General features: G+C 38.9%; 2 protein-coding genes across 4 annotated transcripts in view; one reads left to right on the top strand and one right to left on the bottom strand.

The window, feature by feature from the left end:
- Positions 1-9,980, bottom strand: part of Cutc (cutC copper transporter) — a 19,998-nt gene extending 10,018 nt beyond the window's left edge. Inside the window, exons 1-4 of the mRNA XM_048807019.1 lie at positions 9,962-9,980; positions 6,055-6,477; positions 3,195-3,266; positions 1,060-1,119 (exon numbers count right to left, since the gene is read on the bottom strand). Of these exons, the coding sequence (XP_048662976.1) occupies positions 1,060-1,119; positions 3,195-3,266; positions 6,055-6,477; positions 9,962-9,980 (574 nt within the window). The remainder of the gene's footprint in view (positions 1-1,059; positions 1,120-3,194; positions 3,267-6,054; positions 6,478-9,961) is intronic.
- On the top strand, positions 6,349-22,333 carry LOC107149787 (cytochrome c oxidase assembly protein COX15 homolog). 3 transcript variants are annotated; one of them, XM_048807138.1, is made up of 9 exons: positions 6,349-6,488; positions 7,577-7,767; positions 9,306-9,428; positions 9,903-10,089; positions 12,106-12,273; positions 15,608-15,689; positions 17,565-17,719; positions 19,250-19,313; positions 20,473-22,333. In XM_048807138.1, the coding sequence occupies exons 1-9, from the start codon at positions 6,399-6,401 to the stop codon at positions 20,487-20,489; spliced, it is 1,077 nt and encodes a 358-aa protein (XP_048663095.1). In that variant the 5' UTR covers positions 6,349-6,398; the 3' UTR covers positions 20,490-22,333. The 3 variants fall into 3 exon arrangements, with proteins under 3 accessions (XP_048663095.1, XP_015350118.1, XP_048663096.1); XM_015494632.2 differs by having other exon boundaries at positions 19,200-19,313; XM_048807139.1 differs by lacking the exon at positions 6,349-6,488 and adding an exon at positions 7,880-7,940 and having other exon boundaries at positions 7,631-7,767; positions 19,200-19,313.
- The last annotated feature ends 1,203 nt before the right edge of the window (positions 22,334-23,536 follow it).

Here is a 23,536-nt window from a genome sequence, read left to right as displayed (position 1 = left end):
TGAGAGAGAGAGAGAATTTTTTTTTTTTTTTTTTCAGTTTTCGGCAGACACAATATCTTTGTTTGTATGTGGTGCTGAGAATCGAACCCGGGCCGCAAGCATGCCAGGCGAGTGCGCTACCGCTTGAGCCACATCCCCAGCCCCAAAAAGTCTGATCTTTGATGCTACTGCAGAATAGCTGAATTGGTATTAACAGCAACTACCAACCTTCCAACTTTCTGATGTTTGAGAAAAAATTTTTTAATCAAATCTTTTTTTGTTTGTTTTAGTTGTAGATGGACACAATATCTTTATTTATTTTCATGTGATGCTGAGGATTGAACTCAGTGCCTCACATGTGCTAAGCAAGTGCTCTACCACTGAGCTCCAACTCCAGCCCCTGATCAAATCTTTGATAGTGTTATTTACAATCATAAACATTTCTAACTAGTACAATATTCACAACATAGTTAACATGACATTAGTAAAAGACCCCAGTGAAACTGATAAATAGTTGCCTCTAGGCTTTATAAATTCCTGTGTGAAAGAATTGGGTTATGAAGTACTCTATATGCACAAATGAGTATATCACAATGCATTCCAATTTCATTCATAACTATAATTTACCAATTAAAAATAAATGAATAGAAGGAAAACTAACAGCCACGTGTGATGGTGCATGCCTGTAATTCCAATGATTTGGGAGGCTGAGGCAGGAGTATTGCAAGTTTGAGGCCAGCCTCTACAACTTAGTAAGACCCTAAGGAACTTAGCAAGACCCTGTCTCAAAATAAAAAATTAAAAAGAGCTGGAGATGTGGCAGTGGTTAACTGACCCTGAGTTCAATCCCCAGTACCAAAAAAAGGAAGAAAGACCAAGAAAGTAGAGGAAGGGAATCAGAAGGAGGGAGGAGGAGAGGGAAGGTGGAAGTCCTGGACACTGAAATGGAGCAAACTATGCATATGTGCTTATGAATGTCGAAATGAACTCCACTATTATGCATAACTATAATGCACTAATAAAAACATTTTTTTAAAAAAAGCTTCCTACAAGAAGTTTGGTGAAAAACAAGACACTTACCCATGCTGGGTGTGGTTCCGCCCTCCAATAAACCAGAACATAATTCAATCCGACCAGCACCTGTGATAAAAAAGCATTGCTCAACAAAGTTTTCTTAAAGCTCTTATTAAATAGCAAACTGTTTACAACATTTATTCCCAAATATAGAAGAGTCTTAGAAACTGTCTATGAGGAATCAAATTATAGACTAAAACTCTATTTTTAATCTCAACTGTATTGTGCAACCCAGCTGTGTTATGATGGTAAAATTTAAGAGTTATTCAAGCTAGTTCTCTTAAAATTTTAAATTTTAGGGTTGCCATGCCCAGGGAAATGACTTAGAATAAAGATATTACCAGACCATAGTAAAATGTTGGCTCTTTGTTGATAATACCATAATCTTTTCCAAAACAATCTATTATTTTAAGCTTTAAAAAACAGTTATGCTAACCCAATGATTCAAATGTATGAATTGCCAAGATCATTGTAATGTCATGTGTAGATAATTAAAAAAAAAAGTTATGCTGGGTATAGTGAAAACTATAATAAAGAACTGAAAAAAAAAAAAAAAAAAAGAGTCCTTCTCAGGAGGCTAAGGCAGGAGGATAGCAAGTTTGAAGTCAGCCTCAGCAACTCTGTGAGACCTTCAGCAACTTAGCAAGACCCTGTCTCAAAAAAAAAAAAAAAGAAAAAAAGAAAGTTAGAAGGGGATGTTGTTCAGTAGTAGAGACTTCCTGGGTTTATCACCAGTCTCCATCTCCCCCCCCCCCAAAGAGTCCTTATCTTCTAGAGATATATTCTTAAATATTCAAGGATGAAATTACATGATATATAGGGTTTTCTTCAAAATAATCTGCGGTTGGGAGAAGTTCAGCAGGTATACAGATCAAGGGTCAACAAACCATGACTTGCAGGCTAAAGGCCAATAGCTTATTTTTGTTATTCTTAGCCTGAAGAGCAAAGAATGTTTAATGGGTTTTAAAAAATAATACCTTTATTAACATGTAATCTACATGCCATATAATCAACACACCTAAGGGGTATACAATTCAGAGTTTTGCAACCATCACAATGAATTTTAAGACACTTTCAACATCCTCCTAAATAACCCCCACCCTTTAACAGTCATCTCACCTTCTCCCCAAGCCTTTCAGCACTAGGCAATCATTCATCTATTATCTGTATCCATAAATTGCCTATTCTGGACATTTCTTATGATTGGAAATTGTACAATGTGGTATTTTGTGATTGGTTTCTTTCACTCAAAATGTTTCAAGATTCATCTGTTATAGCATATATCAGTACTTTATTGCTTTTTATTGCCAAGCCAAGAAGTTTTTACATTTTCAAAGAATTATCATTATTTTTTAGAATTTAACCTTTATTTGTTTTTATGTGGTGCTGAGGATCAAACTCAGGGCCTCACTAGTGCTAGGCAAGCACTCTATCACTAAGCCACAACCCCCCACCCCCGGCAAAGGATTTATTTTTTTTTAAAGAGTAAGTTATAAAGACCAAATGTGGCCAGCAAAGCTGAAAATATGTACTATGTGGCTCTTTACCAAAAAAGTTTGCTGATCCCCGATATATTGAAAGAAGAGTGGCCATGTGTTAAAAATGATTGAAGTAATGGATACACAGGATTCATTATTCTACTCTACTCTTGTAATATATGTTTGAAATTTTTCCATAATAAAAAATTAAAAAATTGTTCTGATTCTGAGATAATGGAAATGTCTGTGCTTCCTATTTAAACAAGTTCAGAGTACAAAAGAAACCTTGGATAAAAATAAATAATGTTTCTCAAACCATCTTAATTTTTTTCCCCCAGTGTTAGGTTTGAACCTAATGATCTACCATTGAGCTACTCCCCAGACCCTTGTGAAAGCATCTTTAAACCAAAAGTTTGAAGTTTTAGATAAGTTCAATAAAATGTCAATGAATAAACATTACTGTGGACATCTGTCTCAAAATGTGACCTGCTTGAAAAGGAGCGAAACTAGATTATAATTTTCCAGTAGGTTTTCTAGTTTGTTGTTTTCAAGAGGATTATCAGCCCTTGGAGATCACAAGGGCTTCTGAGATCAGTTTACAGGATTTATTTTCAGACTCTTAAAAGGGTTGCCAACTGTTATTCATACTCTAATTTTTCTTACCTCCTCTTTCTGCATTCACAGCTGACTCTACTGAATCAACACACACTTCCATGAGAAATCCATTTGTTGCTCCTAAAATTCATGGAGAACAGAAATTCATGAGGATACTGTCCATGTGGACCAATCCCCCACAAAGATTTTATTTATTTTTTAAAACTTTCCTTGATTTTATTTATTTTATGTGGTGCCGAGGAGCAAATCCAGTCCCTCACACATGCAAGGCCAGTCAGTGTTCTACCAATGAGCCACAACCCCAGCCCAAAACTTAAAATATTTTTAAAAGTATTTTATTTTTCTGACAATGGTAGGGAAATAGATAAGTACACTAGGGCCTATGAATACAGTAAAATTCCATGTTTATTATTAAATTGATATCTCTAGACTGTGAAATACATTTAGAGTCATCTGCATAAGAAATCATACTAAGGAAAATATATGCTGAATCTAAATTAACTTCCTAAGACAGATTTCATCATTATACCCCAGCTCAGATTCTTATAATGCTCTCAATGTCTATAAAATGTTTAAACATCTTTATAAGGAAAATATGTTTAAAAGTGGGAATGGACTTCAAATCCTGATCCCACCATCTATTTATTGTGTTATCCCTGACAAGTTAACCAAGTTTCCCATAAAACAGGGTAGGCTTTAGTACCTACCTTACAGTAGTGAATATCGGGAAACAATTTACATAAAAGGGCATTCAAAAAATATTCACCACCACAAATAAACTACACATTATTTCCTCTTTATGCCTGCAGTCCCCTCCAATCTCCACCCTTGGTACTGCTTATGCCATCTCTTTAGCCCACAAAATCCTTTTAGCTTCATCTTTAAATGACACAAGTTTCCAAGGCATTTATCATATTTGTCACATTTCCATGACTTTTTTCTCTCTCCCAAAGTAAGGAAATACATCTTTTAACTCACATAACTTTGTGTGTTACACATTCCTCTTATTTATCTATTTTTGGTACTAGGGTTTAAACCCAGGGGTGCTTTACCACTGAGCTACATCCCTAGTCCTTTTTTTTTGAGACAGTCTTGCTGAGGTGCTGAGGCTAGCCTTGAACTTGGGTTCCTCCTGCCTCAGACTCTAGAGTTGCTAGGATTTCAGGCATATACCTACATTCCTCTTTAAAAGACTAATTACAATTATATTTTACCTCTTCTTTATGCAGATAAGTATCTGATCACTCTTAGTTGACCTAAAGTTCCTAAGGTTTTTATGTAAGAAATCTTTATCATCACTGACAACAAATATATGCTACACAACAATCCCTCAAATATTTATTAAAATAACTAACACATTCATAGAAAGTCATATATTGATACTAAAAATATGATACAAACAGAGTTTTGAGTTTTTCCTGTAGGTTAAGCATATAATTTATTTTTAAATTAAAATATTGAATGCATACTTCATACAAAGACGTCTGGAATAATGTTCACTACATACTGGTAATGGTTACCACTGGGTGGTAAGATTTGAAATTCTTTTTACTTTTCTATGATGCTTACATTTTTCTACCCAATGTTTTTATAATAAAAAAAAAAAACAATTTTACTTTGAAAAGCAAACAAAACAAAAATCTATCATCAGCTAACATCACATTTCAACTGTATCATTTATTTAAAAGACTATGAGTCCCTAACTGTGAAAGAGTTAAGTGTTGATCTCTTCTCTTAATCAACAACATTGCTTCAACTCCCTAAGTCTCCTAATGGCTACCACATTATTGTCACACAGATGGAACTGGACAATGCTGCAGTATTACCATTAGCCTCACACTAGAAATGACCCTGCCAGGGAGGGTGGAGATGCACACAAAAGGCTATGACAGCAGGTAGAGTAAGGGAGGTGTACTAAGCAACAGTTATTTGTATAGATCAAAGGAAAAGATACTTGTTTGAAGCAGTAGTGCTCAAAATGAGGTAGTTCAGGACCTCTGAAATTCTTTTGATTTGTGGAATTAAAATCATTTTTTATAATATTAAGACTTTAGTTGCCTTTTTCACTCACTCTTACAAGTGAAGTTTTCAGGGGGATACTTGACACATCAGATTGAATGCAAAAATAGGTATGAGAATCAAATTGTCTTCCATGAAGTCGAGTTAATATTTATAAAAGAGTTTTGAAAAATCTGTAACATAGTCACTTTCTATACTTTAAGAATATTTATTTTTCATAAAAGTTACGTTTCCATGTAACGGGTTTATTATAGTTATTTTCTAATTAGTCTGTCGTTTTTAAAATGTTTTAATTTCCAGTATGATCGAAATCGACAGCTATAACCCATATAGAGCTCCTTGGAGGTTTCTAATAATTTTTAGGATAAGGGAATCCTGAGACGACAAAAAAAAAAAAAAAAAAAGGAGATAGAACCAAGAATTCACGGAGTAGGAGAAGGCACCTGGAAAATCCTGCAGAGCCCGCTCGGTTAGCCAGCCCTGGCGCGGAGGGAGAACTAGGGACTTGGGGCCACTGCCACCTGGCAGCAGTGACTCTGGGAACAAACGGCACGGCCGCTGTGGCAGCTACAAGCTGCTGAGCGGCCACCACAGATGAGGCCTGGTCCGCTCTCCATAGGCTCTCACGGCGATGGTGAGGGGGAACTGGGTGACGAACGGCTGGGACGAGCTAACCAACTCGCATTACTGTCGCATGACGGAGCGTGGTGGCGCCGGGATTCGAACCCACAGGGGCGGCTCCAGCACCAGCTCACGTTTCCACACCCTTAAAGCCGTAAGGCTAGGACACGCCGCGCCAGGGACTGGGGAAACGCCTCCGGGAGAAATCGTGACAGGCCAGGCCCCCAACCGGCCGACCGCCCCCGGCCCCGCCACCTTCCGCACCCGCCTTCCCCGACGCTATCCACGCTGGTTTCCGCTCGGAGGACGCCCCCTGCCTCTTCATGTTCTACACGTTTCTCCCCCGGGTGCCTTCGGTTTCCACTCCGAGCCGGGGTTGCCGCGCGCGCGACCGGATAAGCGCGTCCTCCACGGCGGCGCGCGCCGTGCGCGTCCCCGAGCCCCGAGCCCCAGCAGCCTCTACGGGAAGCAGAATCGCCAGCACACGTGCCAGTCTCGCGCGAATGAGGAGCTCGCGTTGCCTGACCCGGAAGTGTTTCTGCTTTCTGTGGCGGAGAAAGGAGACCGTGGAGTGCTGGCTTGTGCTGCTGGCTGTTGTGCGCTGGTGTAACTATGCAGCGGTTGCTCTTTCCGCCCTTGAAAACCTTGCTGGGGAGCCAAAGTGTCCGGCTTTTGGTTCCTAGGGCGGCGCCTAGAACACAGGTACCTCACCTCCTCGACTCCGGAAGCGGGGATGGGGTGAAAAGGCCAGAATATCATGTTACTTTAGCTCCTTCCAATTCACTCTGGCATTTTATGTATTCAGAGCACCCGAGTTCGGATCCGGACATGCAGCTTGCTGCTGAGCGTTATCGGCCAAGTTACTTAACTTTTCTGTACCACGATGTCTTTGTAAACAATACCTACATCTTAAGCTTGTTGTGAGGATTAAATGGTTTAATTACACATCAAACATTTAGCACATGGTAACAACGCAACAGTTTTTACATGCACGCTTAATTTTTGCCAAAAAAACCCAAAACAGTAATCATAACTCCAATCTACACAGAGGGAAATTGAGGCTTAATTCAAATTACTCGTCTAACGTTGTTTAATTAGAAGTAGGAAACTGAACATGGATCTTTTTACTCACAGGGATACAGCCAGAATAGGGCATGAATTCTCTTAACTGATCATCGTGGGGTAATTATTTTGTGTTAGGAACGGGGGAGAGAGAGATAAATACTGCAAGATTCCTGCCCTGGAGGAAGTCACAGTTCATTCGTTAATTCGTTTGTTAAATCTTTAGTAAGGCCTTGTTATGTAAGGAAACGGTGTTAAGATATAAAGGTAGCAGGAGGGAAAGAGCAAGCCTGACCAGATTCTGCCTTCCAGAGCTCATTGTAATGAAGATATATTAAGGTGTTTTAAGGGCTGTGATAGGAGAGGTACAGTATGCTATGGGAGTGACCCATTGCAGAAAGTCTGGGAGCGCTTCCCAGAGGAAATGACATATAAGCTGAGATCTGCAGTAGTTAAGCAGTCAGAGGACAGGGTGTGTTGCAGAGGAGAAAGAAAATAATCCTTATCTAGGTGTAGAGTGAAGTCAGAGGCGGGGGCATATGCAGAGAACTATTAGAATGAGGCAGAAAAACCAGTGTTCCACTTAAGAGATGATGATTTACCAGGGCTGTAGCTATGGAGATGTATGTGGTCTTACAGCTTACTTTGGCCCAGTCAGATTGGGGTTGAGTGTGGCTAGCAGCTGTTCCTCATTTCTTTAGTTATAATCTATCTATCTTGGTCCTTAGTGTGGTTGCAGCTGTGGCATCAGACGCCCTCTGAGGTCAGGGCAGTACAGCACCGTCTCTGAAGTGGCTTTGCAATCTGGAAGGGAAACAGCGTCCCTTCCCTCAAAGGCTGCTGATCGGGTGGTGGGCCGATGGCTCCTGGTCTGCAGTGGAACGGTGGCTGGAGCAGTTATTCTTGGTGGAGTAACTAGGTGAGTAGTTTGCTCATAGTGAGTCAGGTATTTGGGTTTTTAGTAGACACACAGGATGACTGAGGGGAAAGGGACCTTAGGGATCATATAGTCTAGCTCTCTAATTTTACAGATGCAGAAACTGAGGTCTTAAAGAAGGAACATGTCTGATGGTTTTCCCTGCCATAAAACAGGTCAGTGTTTTATTCGCAGGAGCCTATCACCAAGACTAATTTAGGTCTTAACTGGTAGGTGTGCATTGTTTGTATATATTTTCTTCTCTCGTCCACATTCAAATTTATCTCAAAACTTTTCACTGTTTGCTTGTGTGAATTAAACCCTTAGGAGTTCCATACATCACAATTGGTTCATATGCCTTAGTAGGTTCTCTTTAAATCTATGAATAAACATTGTAGATTTAGACTTTCTGTTCCTGATTTGCAGGGTTTTTTTGTTCTCAAAGAAGCCCACATCATTTGTCCTATGGTTATCTATAGTCTGGATTTTGCTGACTGTTTGTGGTGATGTTTAACATGTCCCTTCATTCCCTATGTGTCCTGTGAATGACTAGTTGCTTGATCAGATTCAGATTGAGGATGAAGGGGCAAAATACCAAAATACTTTATAGGCGATTAGAACATTCATGAATAATAAAGCGTTTGTGTAAGTATATAATAAGTATAATAATTTGCTTATAGATTTAGACGCATTTGATATGTTTTAGTCCCCTGTGATGATGGTGTTGATGATTTGCTTAAACTGTCCTATAATGATAGCAGGTGGGACTCTCTTAAAAGTGTCTTTTTGATAGTCTTAGTTACCTTTGATAGACTCCTTGCTTTCTGATAAGAGAAAATATTCCAGGCCCATTTTGTATAGTTCTTGCTCCTGGTCTAAAATCAGACATCGAAGAACCCACCCTGCCTGACTCCTTTTGGTAAAAATATTTTCTGGTTTTAATAAAATGTGTATTCCTCAAATTCTGTCCATATTCCCAGTGCCCTTATTTCACAATGCCTGATATGTTAATAAGCTATTATGGGAAACTACAACAAATTTGAATATTATTGTCTTTAAATTCACAGAAGAACCTAGACCTGTATGCCTATAACAAATTTCTTTTTCCTGTGTAAATAATGTTTGTTATGACTGAGGATGTAGCTCAGTGGTAGAGTGTGTGCTTAGCATGTGCGAGACCCTCGGTTCAATCTCTGGCACTAAAAGAAAAAGAAAAAAAAAAAGTGTGTTGGTTATGCATTTAAGATGTATTTCTTTGGTCTAAAGGTTGATTTGGGCTGTCAAGGAAGGCTAGTGAAAGAATTAAGGGCGGAAAGTTCAATGAAAAGATTGAGAGAATAAGAAGGTAAAGAAATGGATACCTGATGGGAGCTGTTTCTTACAAATTCTAAGCAGTAGAAGAGAAAGGTGTCAAAAGAGGAAACAATGAAACTATGGGTTTACTTTTAGTGGGGTTAATGTTAGATCTGCTTATTGCTATAAACTCTTTATGAATAATCTAGCATCATACCCACACTCAAAATTTTATTTCCTATCCTAAGGCTGACAGAGTCTGGCCTCTCAATGGTAGACTGGCATTTAATAAAGGAGATGAAGCCACCTACAAGCCAAGAGGAATGGGAAACTGAATTCCAAAAATACCAGCAATTTCCAGAATTTAAAATGTAAGTATTAGAATCAGGTAAACATCCCACTAACCCCATTCTTTTTTTTTTTCCCCCCGGTACTGAGGTTTGAACCCAGGGTCACTTAACCACTGAGCCATATCCTTAGTCCTTTTTATATTTTATTTAGAGATAGGTCTTGCCAAATTTCTTAGAGCCTTGCTAAGTTGCTGAGTCTAGCTTTGAACTTAGGATTCTCCTGCCTCAGCCTCCCAAGTCACTGGGATTACAGACATGTGCCACCATGCCTGGCAGCCATTCGATTTTTTGCTGACTTTAATTCAGTAGATTCCTTGATCTTTGGTTCAGTTACATTTAGTGAGTTACCTAATCTAAACTTTTAAGTCCAAACTTATCCTGAGGTTGCTGATGAGGAAGCAGGCTCAAGTTTGAGAATCTTTCTGCATTCCATAGGTAAATAAAATCGGAGGGATGTTTCCTCTTTCTTCATTTTTGGCTTCCCATTTCACTCAGCTTGAATCACAACATGACGCTGGCAGAATTCAAGTTCATCTGGTACATGGAATACTCACACCGGATGTGGGGTCGCATTGTAGGCCTTGCATACATCTTACCTGCTGCTTACTTTTGGAGAAAGGGCTGGCTTAACCGTGGCATGAAAGGACGTGTTCTTGCTCTCTGTGCCTTAGTATGCTTTCAGGTAAGATGAATTTAAGATTGGGACATCAGAGAGGCTCCAAGGACCTTCCTAGATGGTATTATTTTTAAAGACGTAATCCTTGAAACACCGCAACAGTATGGTTAAGAGTATGCATTTTGTATCACAGGCATTAAACCCTGGCCCTGCTACATAGTAGGGCACATTGTCTGACCTTTGTAAGCTATGATTTCCTTATATGTAAATGGGGATAATAATGAGGCCTGTCATTTAGGTTTGCATGGATGGTGTACATAAAACACTTAGTTGAGTATCTAGAATTGGCTCAGTAAATACCTTTTCATGTGCCAAAAAAAGTAGAGTTTATTTCCCATTGTGGTTCTCCTACTGAGTTCTCTTCTCTTCCCTTTGTCTTGCTTGCTTGCTGTATTGGAAAGTGGGATCCCCATGTTAGAATGGCTATAGAAGCAAATAGGAAAACATTTTATGGGATGAAGGATCTTAGAATACAGATGTAGCTGAGAGATATTTAAGTATAAATGGTGTTTAAAATCATGTAAGTGGAACTCCTCCTAAGGAAGAGAGTGTTGAAAGACCCCCACAATTAAGAGGTTAGGTAAAGCCGAGAGCCAAGAAAATGAATCATGAGAGAAGACACTTAGAAGTATTTGGGTAGAAGTACAGAGGTCCTAAGGGATGGTATGAGAGAATCAAAGAAACATCATCAAAATTTGTTCAGGAGAAAGCTATTGGTTAATTTAACTCAGAAGTGGTAAAAATACAATCCAATTACAAGGGATTAAGGAGGTAATAGAAACAGAGGTAGACACTTATAAAAGTTTACTAGTTAACTCTTAAAGTCAAGTGGAACAAAATGAAAGTAAGTATTTTAGAATTAAATAGACACTAAAAACAGACTCCCAGGGAGGGAGAAATTTAAAATGTTAGGTAGGGTTATGGGAAGAAGAAAGTGGAGGCTGGTGAATCACAGTGTATGTACCTTCATCTTCTAAATGTCACACAGATGAAATCAAGGTAATTAGAATAGCCAGGTAGCCTTGAAAGGGGAAAGAAATGCCAAAAACATTTCCTGAAGAGTATTTATTTAAAAGGAGTAGTAGAATCCCCCTTCTTTGATGTGGATTCTACTGGCTTGAGAGTGTGGGGCTGAAAGGGCTGTGTCTTACCAGATATGACTGAAACTGACGGTTGTTTGGTTAATTGAAAAAACCAATTAGATTAGAAAGTTATAAAATATGATGTATACTGTAGATTTAAACATGTACTTTCATTACCAACTTTTTTTTTTTTTTTTTAATCAAGGGCCAATGCCTTTTGACTGGAATTCAATTTCAGAGCTCATATACTGGGATCTTCCGTTTCATTTTACTTAGAGTGGGAACTTACATATTTACAAAGCAGTTAGATTTGTATGACTTACTCCAAAACTTTTATAATTGTCTTATTATCACTTAACTTAACAGTAATTGTTTTTGGCTGTTGCCTTTTTTTTTTTTTTGGTGAGGGGGTACCAGGGATTGAACTCAGGGGCACTTGACCACTGAAGCCACAGCTCTATTTTGTATTTTATTTAGAGAAAGGATCTCATTGAGTTACTTAGTGCCTCACTTTTGCTGAGGCTGGCTTTGAACTTGCAGTCTGCTTGCCTCAGCCTCCCAAGTCGCTGGGATTATAGGCATATGCCACCGCGCCTGGCTACCTGTTGCCTTTATAAAGTTCTTCCAAGGAATGTAATCTGGTTTTTATGAATCCTTTTTGTTCTGTTTCACTGATTTATATAATGTTAAACTCTATCAAGTATTTGTAAGGTTTTTCATACAGATAAACTTTTGTGTACTTTGCTAGATTTGGACGATACTTCATTAAAACATTAAATGATGGTTAAGCACTAATGGTGGTATTTGTGGTCTTGGGATGCTGGGTATGTAGCAAGGTATGGAAAGGAAGGGTCAGGTAGGGAGTACTTCTAATGCTGCACTTAGTAAAACTGCACAGTTTCAACCTTCTTAGATTTGCCTCTTGTTTTGGGGGTTCTAGGGTCTGTTGGGATGGTACATGGTGAAAAGTGGATTAGAAGAAAAACCGGATTCTCATGATATCCCTCGGGTCAGTCAGTACCGCCTTGCCGCCCACCTAGGATCAGCCCTTGTTCTTTATTGTGCCAGTCTGTGGACCTCACTCTCACTGCTGCTCCCTCAGCACAAGGTCAGTATGTGGATTATTACCACATCTGCGTGGATGCTGACAGGGTCAGGAAAATGGAAATTTTGGTTCTAATAGGAAATTGTAAATCAAAATTTGGATTCCCTTAAAATGACATCCATCAATTTACCAAAAACTAGATTTTTGTTTGTTTGTTTGTTTTGTGATGCCAGGGGTCAGATACCATTGAGCTATGATAAAAATTTATCCATTTTTAAATGTACAATCCAGTAATGTTAAATATATTTATAGTATTGTGCTACTAGTCTCCAGAACTTTTTTATACCCCTTAAATAACAACTCCCCTCTTTTACCTCCTTCTAGTTCCTGACAACTATTTTCTATTGCTATTAATTTGACTGTTATGTATACCTTATATAAGTGGAATAATAAATGTCTTTTGTGAATGGCTTATTTCATGTATGACTGTCCTCCATGATATAACATGTGTAAAATATTTCCTTTTTAAGACCTAGTCATATTCCATTATATATATACAGTGCATTTTGTTTATCTGTCAAAAGACACTTGAGTTGATTCCACTTTTTAACTATTGTAAATAATGCCACTTTGAATGTGGGTATGCAAACATCTCTTTGAGATCCTGTCGGTTCTTTAGGATGTATATCCAGAAATGGAATTGCTAGATCATATAGGAGCTGAGTAGTGTTTCAACACTATCTGTTGGAAAGATAAAAGAATGAATTTGGGGGAAGAAAATGAGTACCAACATTAAGATATATCCCAGCCACTTTGACTGTAAGAGCTATAGATGTAGGCAATTTATTTTAGAAGTGTGACTTTCAAAGTCAGGAATTATTCAGATGTGGAATGCCCACTATGACAGTGTTTCAACCATCTGACTCCCCTGTGGGGATAACTGCCAAGTTAACATCTCCAGTCCTTACCTGGGATCCAGGTCACTAGTTTCAAATACCCATTGGATGATTCTACGTAAGAATCTTATGTCACCTCAAACTTGACTCCAGAAGGGATAGAGCGTGGAAAAGCAAGGGAGACCAGAATGAGAACTACATCAGAACTTTGGTGGTATACAAGAGCCATATTTTGCGTGTTAAATGGGGACCTATTATTCAAGTCTAACACTATATTAAACCTTAGTGATTTTGGCTAAAAGGGTTTTTCTTTTTACTGATTTTCTTTAGGGAAATATGTTGCGACACATGACTAAGTCATTCAGGGTCACTCCAGATGAACTGGGCTGGCACGAAATAATCACACCAAGACAGAGAAAATACCTTTTCCTTGAGATTCTTCAGCAACGTCCCCTCTCCTCCAGCTCCCACAAGGGAGGCAGACAAAAAAAGAGGAGGACATTCTGAAGCCCCTTTTTATTGAAGGGAAGACACTCCGAGAAAGTTCCACCCCAGTAAGGAGGTCAGGTTTCAGGAGGTTGAGTCTAGCTTGGCGATGTCTTATGGTCAGCAGATTGACTGACATCATGGAAGGCCACACCTATCTCATGTGCTTTTTGGGGATCATAGGCAGAGCAAGCCCAGAGAGGCATCATCAGTCCAGTCCACTCATGTACTCATACTCATAGTTCACACACAAACAGCCCATGGCTGGCTCACTACAGAAATACAAGTTTTTACGCTTTATGCTTTGATTTTAAAACAAGGTAGGACCCTTTGGGAGACCCTCATTTATGATAGAGGTCTTCAGATAGCACATTCCTAGAGGATATTTTTTTTTCTAGTATTTAAAAACAGTGACTATTATATTAGGTTTTGAAATCCCAGATTCACCTGGATAAATTGTTCATGAAGAGAAGTTTGAGGTAACATAGGATTCTAAAGTAGAATCATCCAGTAGGTATTTGAAACTAGTGACCTGGATCGAAGTTAAGGACTGGAGATGTTAACTTGGCAGTTATCCCCCCACAGGGGAGTTAGATGGTTGAAACACTGTCATAGTACGCATTCCATATCTGAATAATTCCTGACTTAGAAAGTCAGACTTCTAAAACAAATTGCCTACATCTATAACTCTTATTTCCTGATAACCCATTTTTTTCTTTTCAGTCCCTATAATCTGGCTTCCACACTCACCATTACACATATGCCCACTTAGACATATACCCACACACCATCTACTGAAATTGAACTCTTACAGGTTACTGATGATTTTCTAACTATCAAGTATTTTTCCCTTTTTATTTCTTTGTATTCCCCTAATTATAGAAATGATTTGAGATGGTGGTCAGTTAATTTTATAGTGCTATGCTGGAGAGCTCTATGGGGCTATTTCAATTTTTAGTTAACTAATTTAATTAAAATTAACATTATTTAAGTAAACTTTTCACTTAAACTTTATAGTTAAATAAAATTAACTTTATTTAATACTAGTCATGTTTCAAGTCTTCATTAGTCACAGATGATAAGTCATAGCCATCATCATATAAAGTTCTACTGGACAGTGTTGATATACTGTCCTACCATACCTTACCACTAACATATAATTTTTTATATTTTACATTGTAAAGCAGTTGAGGGCAGCACTCTGACTTCTTTTTTGTATCTTTATAGTTACCCATTCATAAAGTTCTTTTTTTCCTCCTGTTTTTCTTTTTGTTGTTGTTGTTGTTGTTGTTTTCTTTTTGATTTTTTGGTACTGGGGATTTAACCTACAGGTTTGTACTCCTGAGCTACATCCCCAGCCCTTTTGTTTTTAGTTTTAAGACAGGTCTTAAAAGTTGTTGAGGCTGGTCTCAAACTTGTGATGCTTCTCCCTCAGCCTTCTCCGTAACTGGGATTACAGGCATGCACCACTGTGCCTGGCTCATGAATTTCTTAATAAATATTTGTTTGTTTGTATCAGGATTTGGCTATGGTAAAACTAAAAAACAAATTTTGACTTTACTATAAACACTGAATGTGAGAACTTCCACTCTAGGCATTTTATATAATTTTGATCCTGACCTTATTTGTAAAATACTAAGTATCACACAAAACATGAAAAGCCATGTCATTTGAACCATGGTAAAGCATTTTCCCCTGATGAATGTAAGTCATTCAGTTCTCAACAGATATGTAATTGAGTACCTTCATGCCAAGCACTAGGCTAGGGTTACTCTACTCAGACAGACAGCAGTTCCTGCTCTCACAAAACTTTCAGGATAGCAGGGAAGACACATGGCAAATACATAATTAAAATTAAATATGATGCTTGTCAGAATCTGCTTCGAGTATTTAGCCTAGTAGAGGGTCAGAAAAAAGTCTGACCTTAAATTGTCACTTGGGTTTGACTTTGGAAAGCTTTGCTGTCTTTCATAGTTCCTGCAGTACAGTTTATCTGAATGATTTTCTTTCTTTAGTTGCCTGAAACCCACCAGCTCCTGTGGTTGAGACGTTTTGCTCATGGAACAGCAGGTCTCGTGTTCCTTACAGCTCTCTCAGGTAGGATTCTTCTCATCAGAGATGTCCTGTTTTCATTACACTTTCAAGTAGAATCTCTTGCCTGATGCTTTGCCCCTTCTTCCTGCATCATCTTACTTCATTTTCACACCTATCTATCATACCCACCATCTTTATCCTCTATTTTCTGTTCCTTCCTTCCTCCTTTTCAAAAATCCTGCTATCCAGTCAGTTAAATAAAAATATTGTTTATCTGCCTAGATCCAGACTTCCCAGGTTCAAATTCTGGCTTTACCATCTATGACCTTCCTAAACTTGGCAAGCTGTGGAACCTCTCTGGTCTTCAGTGACCTCATCTATAAAATGGAGATGATAGCTCTAATATGAACAATATATTTGAAGTACATACAGTAGAACCTGGCATATAGCAAAGTCTACAGAAGTATTAGCTGTTAATATTATGGAAACATCATTGTTGTTATTGTTACAGTACACCAAGATGGCTCAGACAAAAGGCCTGCCCTCCAAGACAGTCAAAGATGGAGAGTGCTCTGGGGCAGAGAGACCAATACAGTTTTTAATTCTTTAAATCACACCTCCACCTTTACCTCTCTCACTGTAGAACTGTACTATTTTAACAGAGGAATCAGTAGCCGTCTATGGTTATGAAAACTTAAATTAATTAATATTAGATAAATTTTAGAATTTAATTCTTTTTTAAAAAAATGTTTTTTTAGTTGTTGATAGACCATTTATTTATTTATTTATTTATGTGTGATTCAAACCCAGTGCCTCTCACATGCCAGGCAAATGTGCTACTGCTGAGCCCCAGCTCCAGCCCCAGAATTTAATTCTATAGTCACACTAGCCACATTTTGTTGGTTGGTTTATTTTAGAGATGGGGTTTTGGTATGTTGCCATACTGGCCTTGAACTTCAGATCCTCCTGCTTCAGCCTCCCAATAGCTGGAAGTATAGTTGTATGCTACCATACCTAGCCATTCACTGGCCATTCTTTGAGTACTCAATAGACATGTGGCTCACATCAATTGCATTGGATATTGTAGATATAGGATACTTTCCCTTATCACAGAAAGTTCTATTGGAAAGCCCTGCTCTAAAATGAAAATAATATTGATTGAATATTTTTTTCCAACATGAGAGAATAAATTTTAACTTTATGAAATCGTATTCACAAAAATGAGGACTGTGATCCATATTTCCCTAAATCATCTTTTGATCATGAATAATGGATCAGTCATCCACTAATTCAGATGCCCTCTTTATGTGTTTATCCAAGATTTAGTTTATAAGTTTTGGGGGTTTTCTGATCTCTATGTTTATCCAACAAACATTTATCAAGCACTTGGGGAAGACAGATAATGCAGAATAAAAACCATGTGTCAGATAGTCTTCAATGCTGTGAATAAGAAAAAAAAAAAGGCAGAATGAGGAGACAGGTGAGGTAGGAAAGCACAATTTTGTATAGGATCATCAGAGGAGATCTCTTTGGTAAGGTGACATTTGAGCAGAGACCTGAGGAAGTTAGGGAGATTATTGGGAAGAGCATCTCCAAAAAGATCAGCATACTCAGGTGGGGACAGGGAAGGTATCAGAATCACTAAAGGAATCCTTCCAAGTTGATATGCCTCTCCAGCCAGAACTTGTAGTTCATTTCTGTAGGGGAGACATGCAAGAATCTTGGGGCAGAAGCAGGCAAAGGGTACAGAGCTGCTGTTCAGTTCCTGTGGTGATTATAATATATTCCCTGTTTGAGCCCCTATTATAGGTCTTTCTGTTGTTCTATGACTTGACCCTTTATCTGACTCTGGGATAATAGGCTTTTTTCTGTATCAGAATTAATGTTTGGTTTCTTCTTCCTCTCATTTTAATAAATCTCATTTACCTTGGAACACAGGGGCTTTCGTGGCAGGACTAGATGCTGGACTTGTTTATAACTCCTTCCCCAAAATGGGAGAGTCCTGGATCCCGCAGGATCTCTTTACCTTTTCCCCCATCCTGAGGAATGTTTTCGAGAATCCTACCATGGTGCAGTTTGATCACCGGGTTCTGGTAAGTGTAGAGATGGGCTACAGAGCACAGGGAGCCTTGGGAAGGCTTTGGAATGTCTGTGAAGCAGTGACGGCAACAGTCAGAATACAGGGCGGAAACTGTATTTCCTATTCTTTTTGGAAGAAATTCTGGAACCAGTTTTCTGATTTTTTATCGTAATTACTCACACTCCTTCCAGGTAAATTCTAGCTTTCCAGATATTGCAAGCTTCTTAAAGTTCAAATATGTTTTTTACCACCTAGAAAATGATAACCTCCCTCAACCCTGAATATACCTACAGACGTTTCAGCAGTCATGAGATTGAGTAGAGAGGGCAGAGACTGTGATTGCTGAGTGCATAGCTGTCAAAGAGCCCCAAAGAGCATAAGCTTCATCAGCACTTTTTGGCTTAAGTTATGATAGATATTGAAGGCCTGCCATGGACCAAATTAAGATTGGCTTGGCAGCCTGGGCATGATGACTCGATGCATTAAGGAGACCTGAGAAGGAGTTACTGTGGCATTGATGCAGGCCTGAGTGCTAGGGAACAAAGCTGTATGGTGGGAGATGGATTTAAAAAGAATAGTGAATCTGATCTGAGGGAGGTTTTAAAGGAACAGAGTTAAGATTGGCTTTTAGGGATAAAGGTGAAGAAAGATCAAAGGCAATTCCAAAGTTTCTTCTACAGCATGCTTAAAACAGGACCCACAGAAATGGAACCATTGGAGTGAGCATGGAGCTAGAGATAGGAGATATCATTAGATAGAGCCATGTTGATTGTGAGGTGATGGTAGTACATCCAGAAAGAGGTCTAGAGGACTCAGATATCCAAGAACTCTGGGGCTAGAGCATGGTACCTCGTGTGGGTTCAGTCCCCACCTCCACACAATATTTTGGCATAAGTAAAAATCTGGTTGTAATTATCATTGTGGACAGCTCGGAAAAGGAAAAGGAAAATAGATATAGAAATAGAAACATCTTGGATGTAGGAGGACGATCTTATTCAGTGTTGGACCTTTGTTCTGAAGGGTAGGAATGAAAATGAGACTTTTGATCTTGTTTAGTGCCAGCTGGCAATACTACCACCTCTTCTACTCACGGCCCTGGAAAACAATAACTCTCATGTGTTGGGGTCAGCCTACTTTAAACAAATATATAGGATTAGTGATAAGATTAGGAATAGGTTGCAAAGATTATTTAAAAAGTGAGGGCCACACCTGGGGGACAGCCACATGGGAAAGTGCATAAGATCGCTGAGAGTGTGTGTATGAAATACACCCAGAAACTTGGGTGTAATCCTAGGTAACACTAACATTTAAGTTGTAAGCAGAAGAGGACCATGGAGGAAACCTGAGGAGGAATGATGGGGGTGGAAGTAGAGTGTGGTTCTCTGTGACTCACACAGGAAGTATTTCATGGTTGCTTAGTGGTTGAGGAGAGACACATAATGTGAGTGAGACTCTAGCACTCACATTAAGTGATAAGTCTTTCGTCCCCACAGGGAATCACTTCAGTCACTGCCATTACAGCACTCTACTTCTTCTCCCGAAGGATCCCCCTTCCTCAGAGGACCAAGATGGCAGCAGTGACTCTGCTGGCCTTGGCATATTTGCAGGTATAAACTACTTTTTGGTCTGGGTATCCTCAAAACAGTTATAAAGGAAGGTGATAGACTAGAAGAAAATATTTTAATATTTCTAGCAGATTTAAAAAGATTAATGATAAGAAAATAAGTAAAGGATATCTATACCCTGTTCCCACAAGAGGAATGATGAATAGCTAATAAACATGAAAAGCTTTTTAGCCTAACTCAGTGATTGGAGAGGAGCAAATTAAAACAATGAGTACTATTTTGTGCCTGTCAATTTAGAAAGAAATGAAGTTTTTTGTTGTTGTTGTTTTTTTAAAAGGGAAGATTATCGGTTTTTGGCATGGGTGTAGGAAAATAGATACCTTCAAATATTCTTAGTGAGCACCTGAATTTGTAGTTTTTTTGGTTTTGGTACAGATTGAACACAGGGGCACTTAACCACTGATCCATAACCTCAGCCCTCTTTTGTATTTTTATTAAGAGACACGGTCTCACTGAGTTGCTTAGGGCCTCCCTAAATTGCTAAGGCTGGCTTTGAACTCGTGATCCTCCTGCCTCATGCCTCAGCCTTCCAGTCCACTGGGATTACAGGTGTGCACCACTGCATCCAGCTTGTACAGTTTTTTCCAGAGGCATCTTGGCAATATCATTTAAAATGTTAGGCATATAATCCTTTGGACCAGAAAACTGACTTCTTTGTGTCTGCCATAGAAAAACCCCATTGCACAAGCATCTTTGTATAAGGAAGGAAATTCCTTATAGAATTGTAATGATGGAAAAAATGGAAACAACCTGGAAAACCATGGTACCTCTGTACCATGGAATACTGTACAGCAGTTTAAAATATCTCGAGACAGATTGTTAAGTGGGAAAAAAGTGACAGAAAAACATATTAACAGCACAAAACTGTATCTCTATAAAGGTATGAAAGAAAATACAACTGTGTAGAAACTGGTAACTACTTTTTAGGAACTACGAAGGAGTAGAGGAATAACTAAGGGAAATTTTAGGTTTATTCTCTTTGAATTTCTTTCATTTTTAAGTATGCTTGCTTGTGAAATTTAAAAATATGTATATTTTTTAATGTTGTGATGGGAGAATGTGGAGGTTCATGTATCTGGTTATCCAAGCCCAGTCATTTTCAGTCTTTGTAGTTACTACTTTTCCTGTATTTTTATAACAGGCAGGCTTGGGCATTAGCACTCTGCTGATGTACGTTCCAACTCCTTTGGCTGCCACTCACCAGTCAGGCTCCTTGGCTCTGCTCAGTGGTGCTCTTTGGCTCATGAATGAACTCCGAAGAGTCCCAAAATAATTCTCAGAAGATCAACTTACTAGGCTTGAAACTACTTGTGAGAGATCATCAGAGAGCACAGAACTTGGTTTTTCTGCAAGGATGACTTTGGATGCCAACTGGTTTCCAAATTGGTCATTTAAAACTCTGCCTGCTTTGAGACAGTCACTGGATCAAGAATGTCGTTAAGTATGATTGCACCAAATATTCCTTTTTAAGTCTTACTTTTCATATTGAAAAGTAGGATAATCGTGTAGAGAGAAATGTCTTGCCATTTGTGGCGTCTTAACAGACTATGTTTCAATTTTTCTTGGTTTTGGTAATCTTCTGGTTATAGGTGCATGATTTCTGTGTCCTTGTGTTCCTATGTCCTGCCCTCTGGTAGAGGTCAGGCTGGTGGAGATGATAGTCATAGACTCTAGATTCCAGCTAAGGGGTTAAACTGCTACTGAATGCTGGCCTATTGCTAAGGCCCAGTATTGTCAGATGTGTTTTTAAAAGAAGCCACATACCTGGATTTTTATGTGAAACTTTTTAGTTAAGTGTTGAAAAGTCATTTTAGGTTTTCAAAAATGTTTTGCAGGCTTAACAAGTTTGGGATCCATCCATGACCTGAGATTGCCATTTGCAGTTTCTGAACTAGATGATCTCAGTTCCCTTTCAACTCAAATATTCTATGAGTTTCAATGTGACCTGTATTGTACCATTTTCAAACGTTCTTAGCAGAACGAAGGTAGGCAGACTTTGCGAAACTCCTGGACCCTTATGGGCTTAAGCTATTGCTTAGACTTGGTTCTGAACTTCTCTTGCATTAAAATCTTTTAAAAACCTCAAAGCCCAAGACTAATCTAAGACCAATTAAATCACATCTTCTGAGAGTTTTTAACTTCCTCAGGTGATTCCAATGTGCATATAAGCTTGGGAACCACTGACTTAAGTCCTCATAGCCTAGTTACCTTAGGAAGTTCTGACTAGCTTATTCCCATTCCTTCTGAATTTCCATCCTGCCCCCATCTCATTTAATCTGCTGTGTTGATCCTATTAGTGTGTGGGTGTGTCTTTTTTGGCTACTGGGGATTGAATTCAGGGGCACTTAGCCACTGAGCCAGATCCCCAGCTCTGTTTTGGGTCTCACTGAGTTGCTTAGAGCCTCACTTTTGTTGAGGCTGGCCTTGAACTTGAGATCCTCCTGCCTTAGCCTCCTGATCCTTCTAGATAGAATTCTTTAATGGGAACTGCGGTCACTGGCCCAGGTTCCCATACAATTATCTCCTTGTCGGCAAACCCAGCTTGTCCTTAGTTAATAACTGAGACACCAGAAGACAGAATGATCCAACTCAAAGAACTATATGCTAATCTTTTACAGTTTACTACAAGAAAGTGACAACCCAGGAGTAGTTCAAATCTCAGATGTTTTACTTCATGTTTCTTTTATTACAGATGATGAGTAAATTTGGAAAAACGTATCTGATATTTAACTATATAACTGCATTGTACTATTTATAAACAGAGATTACCTTGTTTTTTGTATTTGTGATTCTCAGCGCCATCAGACAATGAACCGAATATTGAATGAATGAATGCATGAATTAATGGGAAACAAATGATTACTGATTGATGTCCCAAATGCGTCTTTGGAAATAGTCAACATATATGTATAGGATTAAATGAGTTTCCCTAAATATTTTAAAGGTCCCAATAATTGTTTTTAAACCTGAAGAAAATTAAAGGACATATGTTCATCAGTCAACCAGAGTATTGTGTCTTTAACCCATATTGATATATGCTGTCCTTTGTGGTAGGGATGATTAGCAGCTGCCTAAAGTGATGTTGGTTGCAAAGAACAATGCTGATGATCATGGTTTTAGGATAACCAGTTTGCCTGCAGCTATCCTGTGGACCTGGGACAAATGATGAATCATCTGGGCATATATAACACATATGCCTGTGTCCCTGCATGGGGTGACTGCATCACCTCTCTAACACACATTGTACATTTTCCTCAACACTGACTGACTTAATGAGAAATTTAAGAATTATTCAGCAAAACTTTCTTAGTTAATGTGAAGCATTAGAAAAACACAGTTTTCACAGCCCCCCAAATCAATGCAATATAAGCAGCCTTTGTTTTATTCATGTGGAATGTCTAATTGTGGATCATAATAAAAAGATGCTTTGGGGCACACTCTACAGAGGCCATTCCTCCAGGTAATTAATGGAGGTAATATAGTATTTACCTCAGAGCTTCAACTAAACAGGAATTGTGCAATGAGAATTTTAAATACAATGAAACAACAGAAATCTAAGTATTTGGGGTCCCTGCTGACAGAGAAAGGCTTATGAAACTAATGAGGGGCAGAGTTCATAGGCAGGGCTGCTTAGGAAAGTACCATGACTACCTGAGAGAGTTACTAGATTTGAATCTGGAATGTCCCTCACAGCCCATGATTAAAGGCTTGGTCCCTATGGTGGCACTCCTGGCAAGTGGTAGGCTCTTGGAGAAGTGGGGCCTCATTCAAGGTCCTTATGTCTTTGTGGGTGTGCCCATGAAAGGAACCATGGGACTTGAGCTCCCTTGACTGCTTGCTGGCAATGAGGTCAGCAGTTCTGTTCTACCATATACTCTTGCCATGATGTGCTCAAAGCAAAAGGGGCTACTCCAACGTGGACTGGAATATCTGAAACTGTGATCCAAAACAACCCCTTTATAAGCTAGCCACCTCAGGTATTTACTTATAGTAACAAAGCTGATTAACACAAGTGGTGGGGGAAGAATGGTGAGCCACTGGAGGGACTAGTAGTGGCTGCCCTACTTACAAAGGACAGGCTCAGGAGCAGACATGTCTTCAGGTTGCCTGAGGTCACATGTGCATGGCTATAAACATCCTGTGATTGAGAACATTTTTTAGCTTTGGTATTTATGAAAATGGGAAGCAATGATTGATTATATTTT

The sequence above is a fragment of the Marmota marmota genome, unplaced genomic scaffold, assembly GCF_001458135.2.
Source record: "Marmota marmota marmota unplaced genomic scaffold, marMar, whole genome shotgun sequence".
Classification (NCBI taxonomy): Eukaryota; Metazoa; Chordata; class Mammalia; order Rodentia; family Sciuridae; genus Marmota; species Marmota marmota.
The sequence above is the reverse complement of the archived record's forward strand: the minus strand, read 5'-3'. Positions and strand labels throughout refer to the sequence as shown.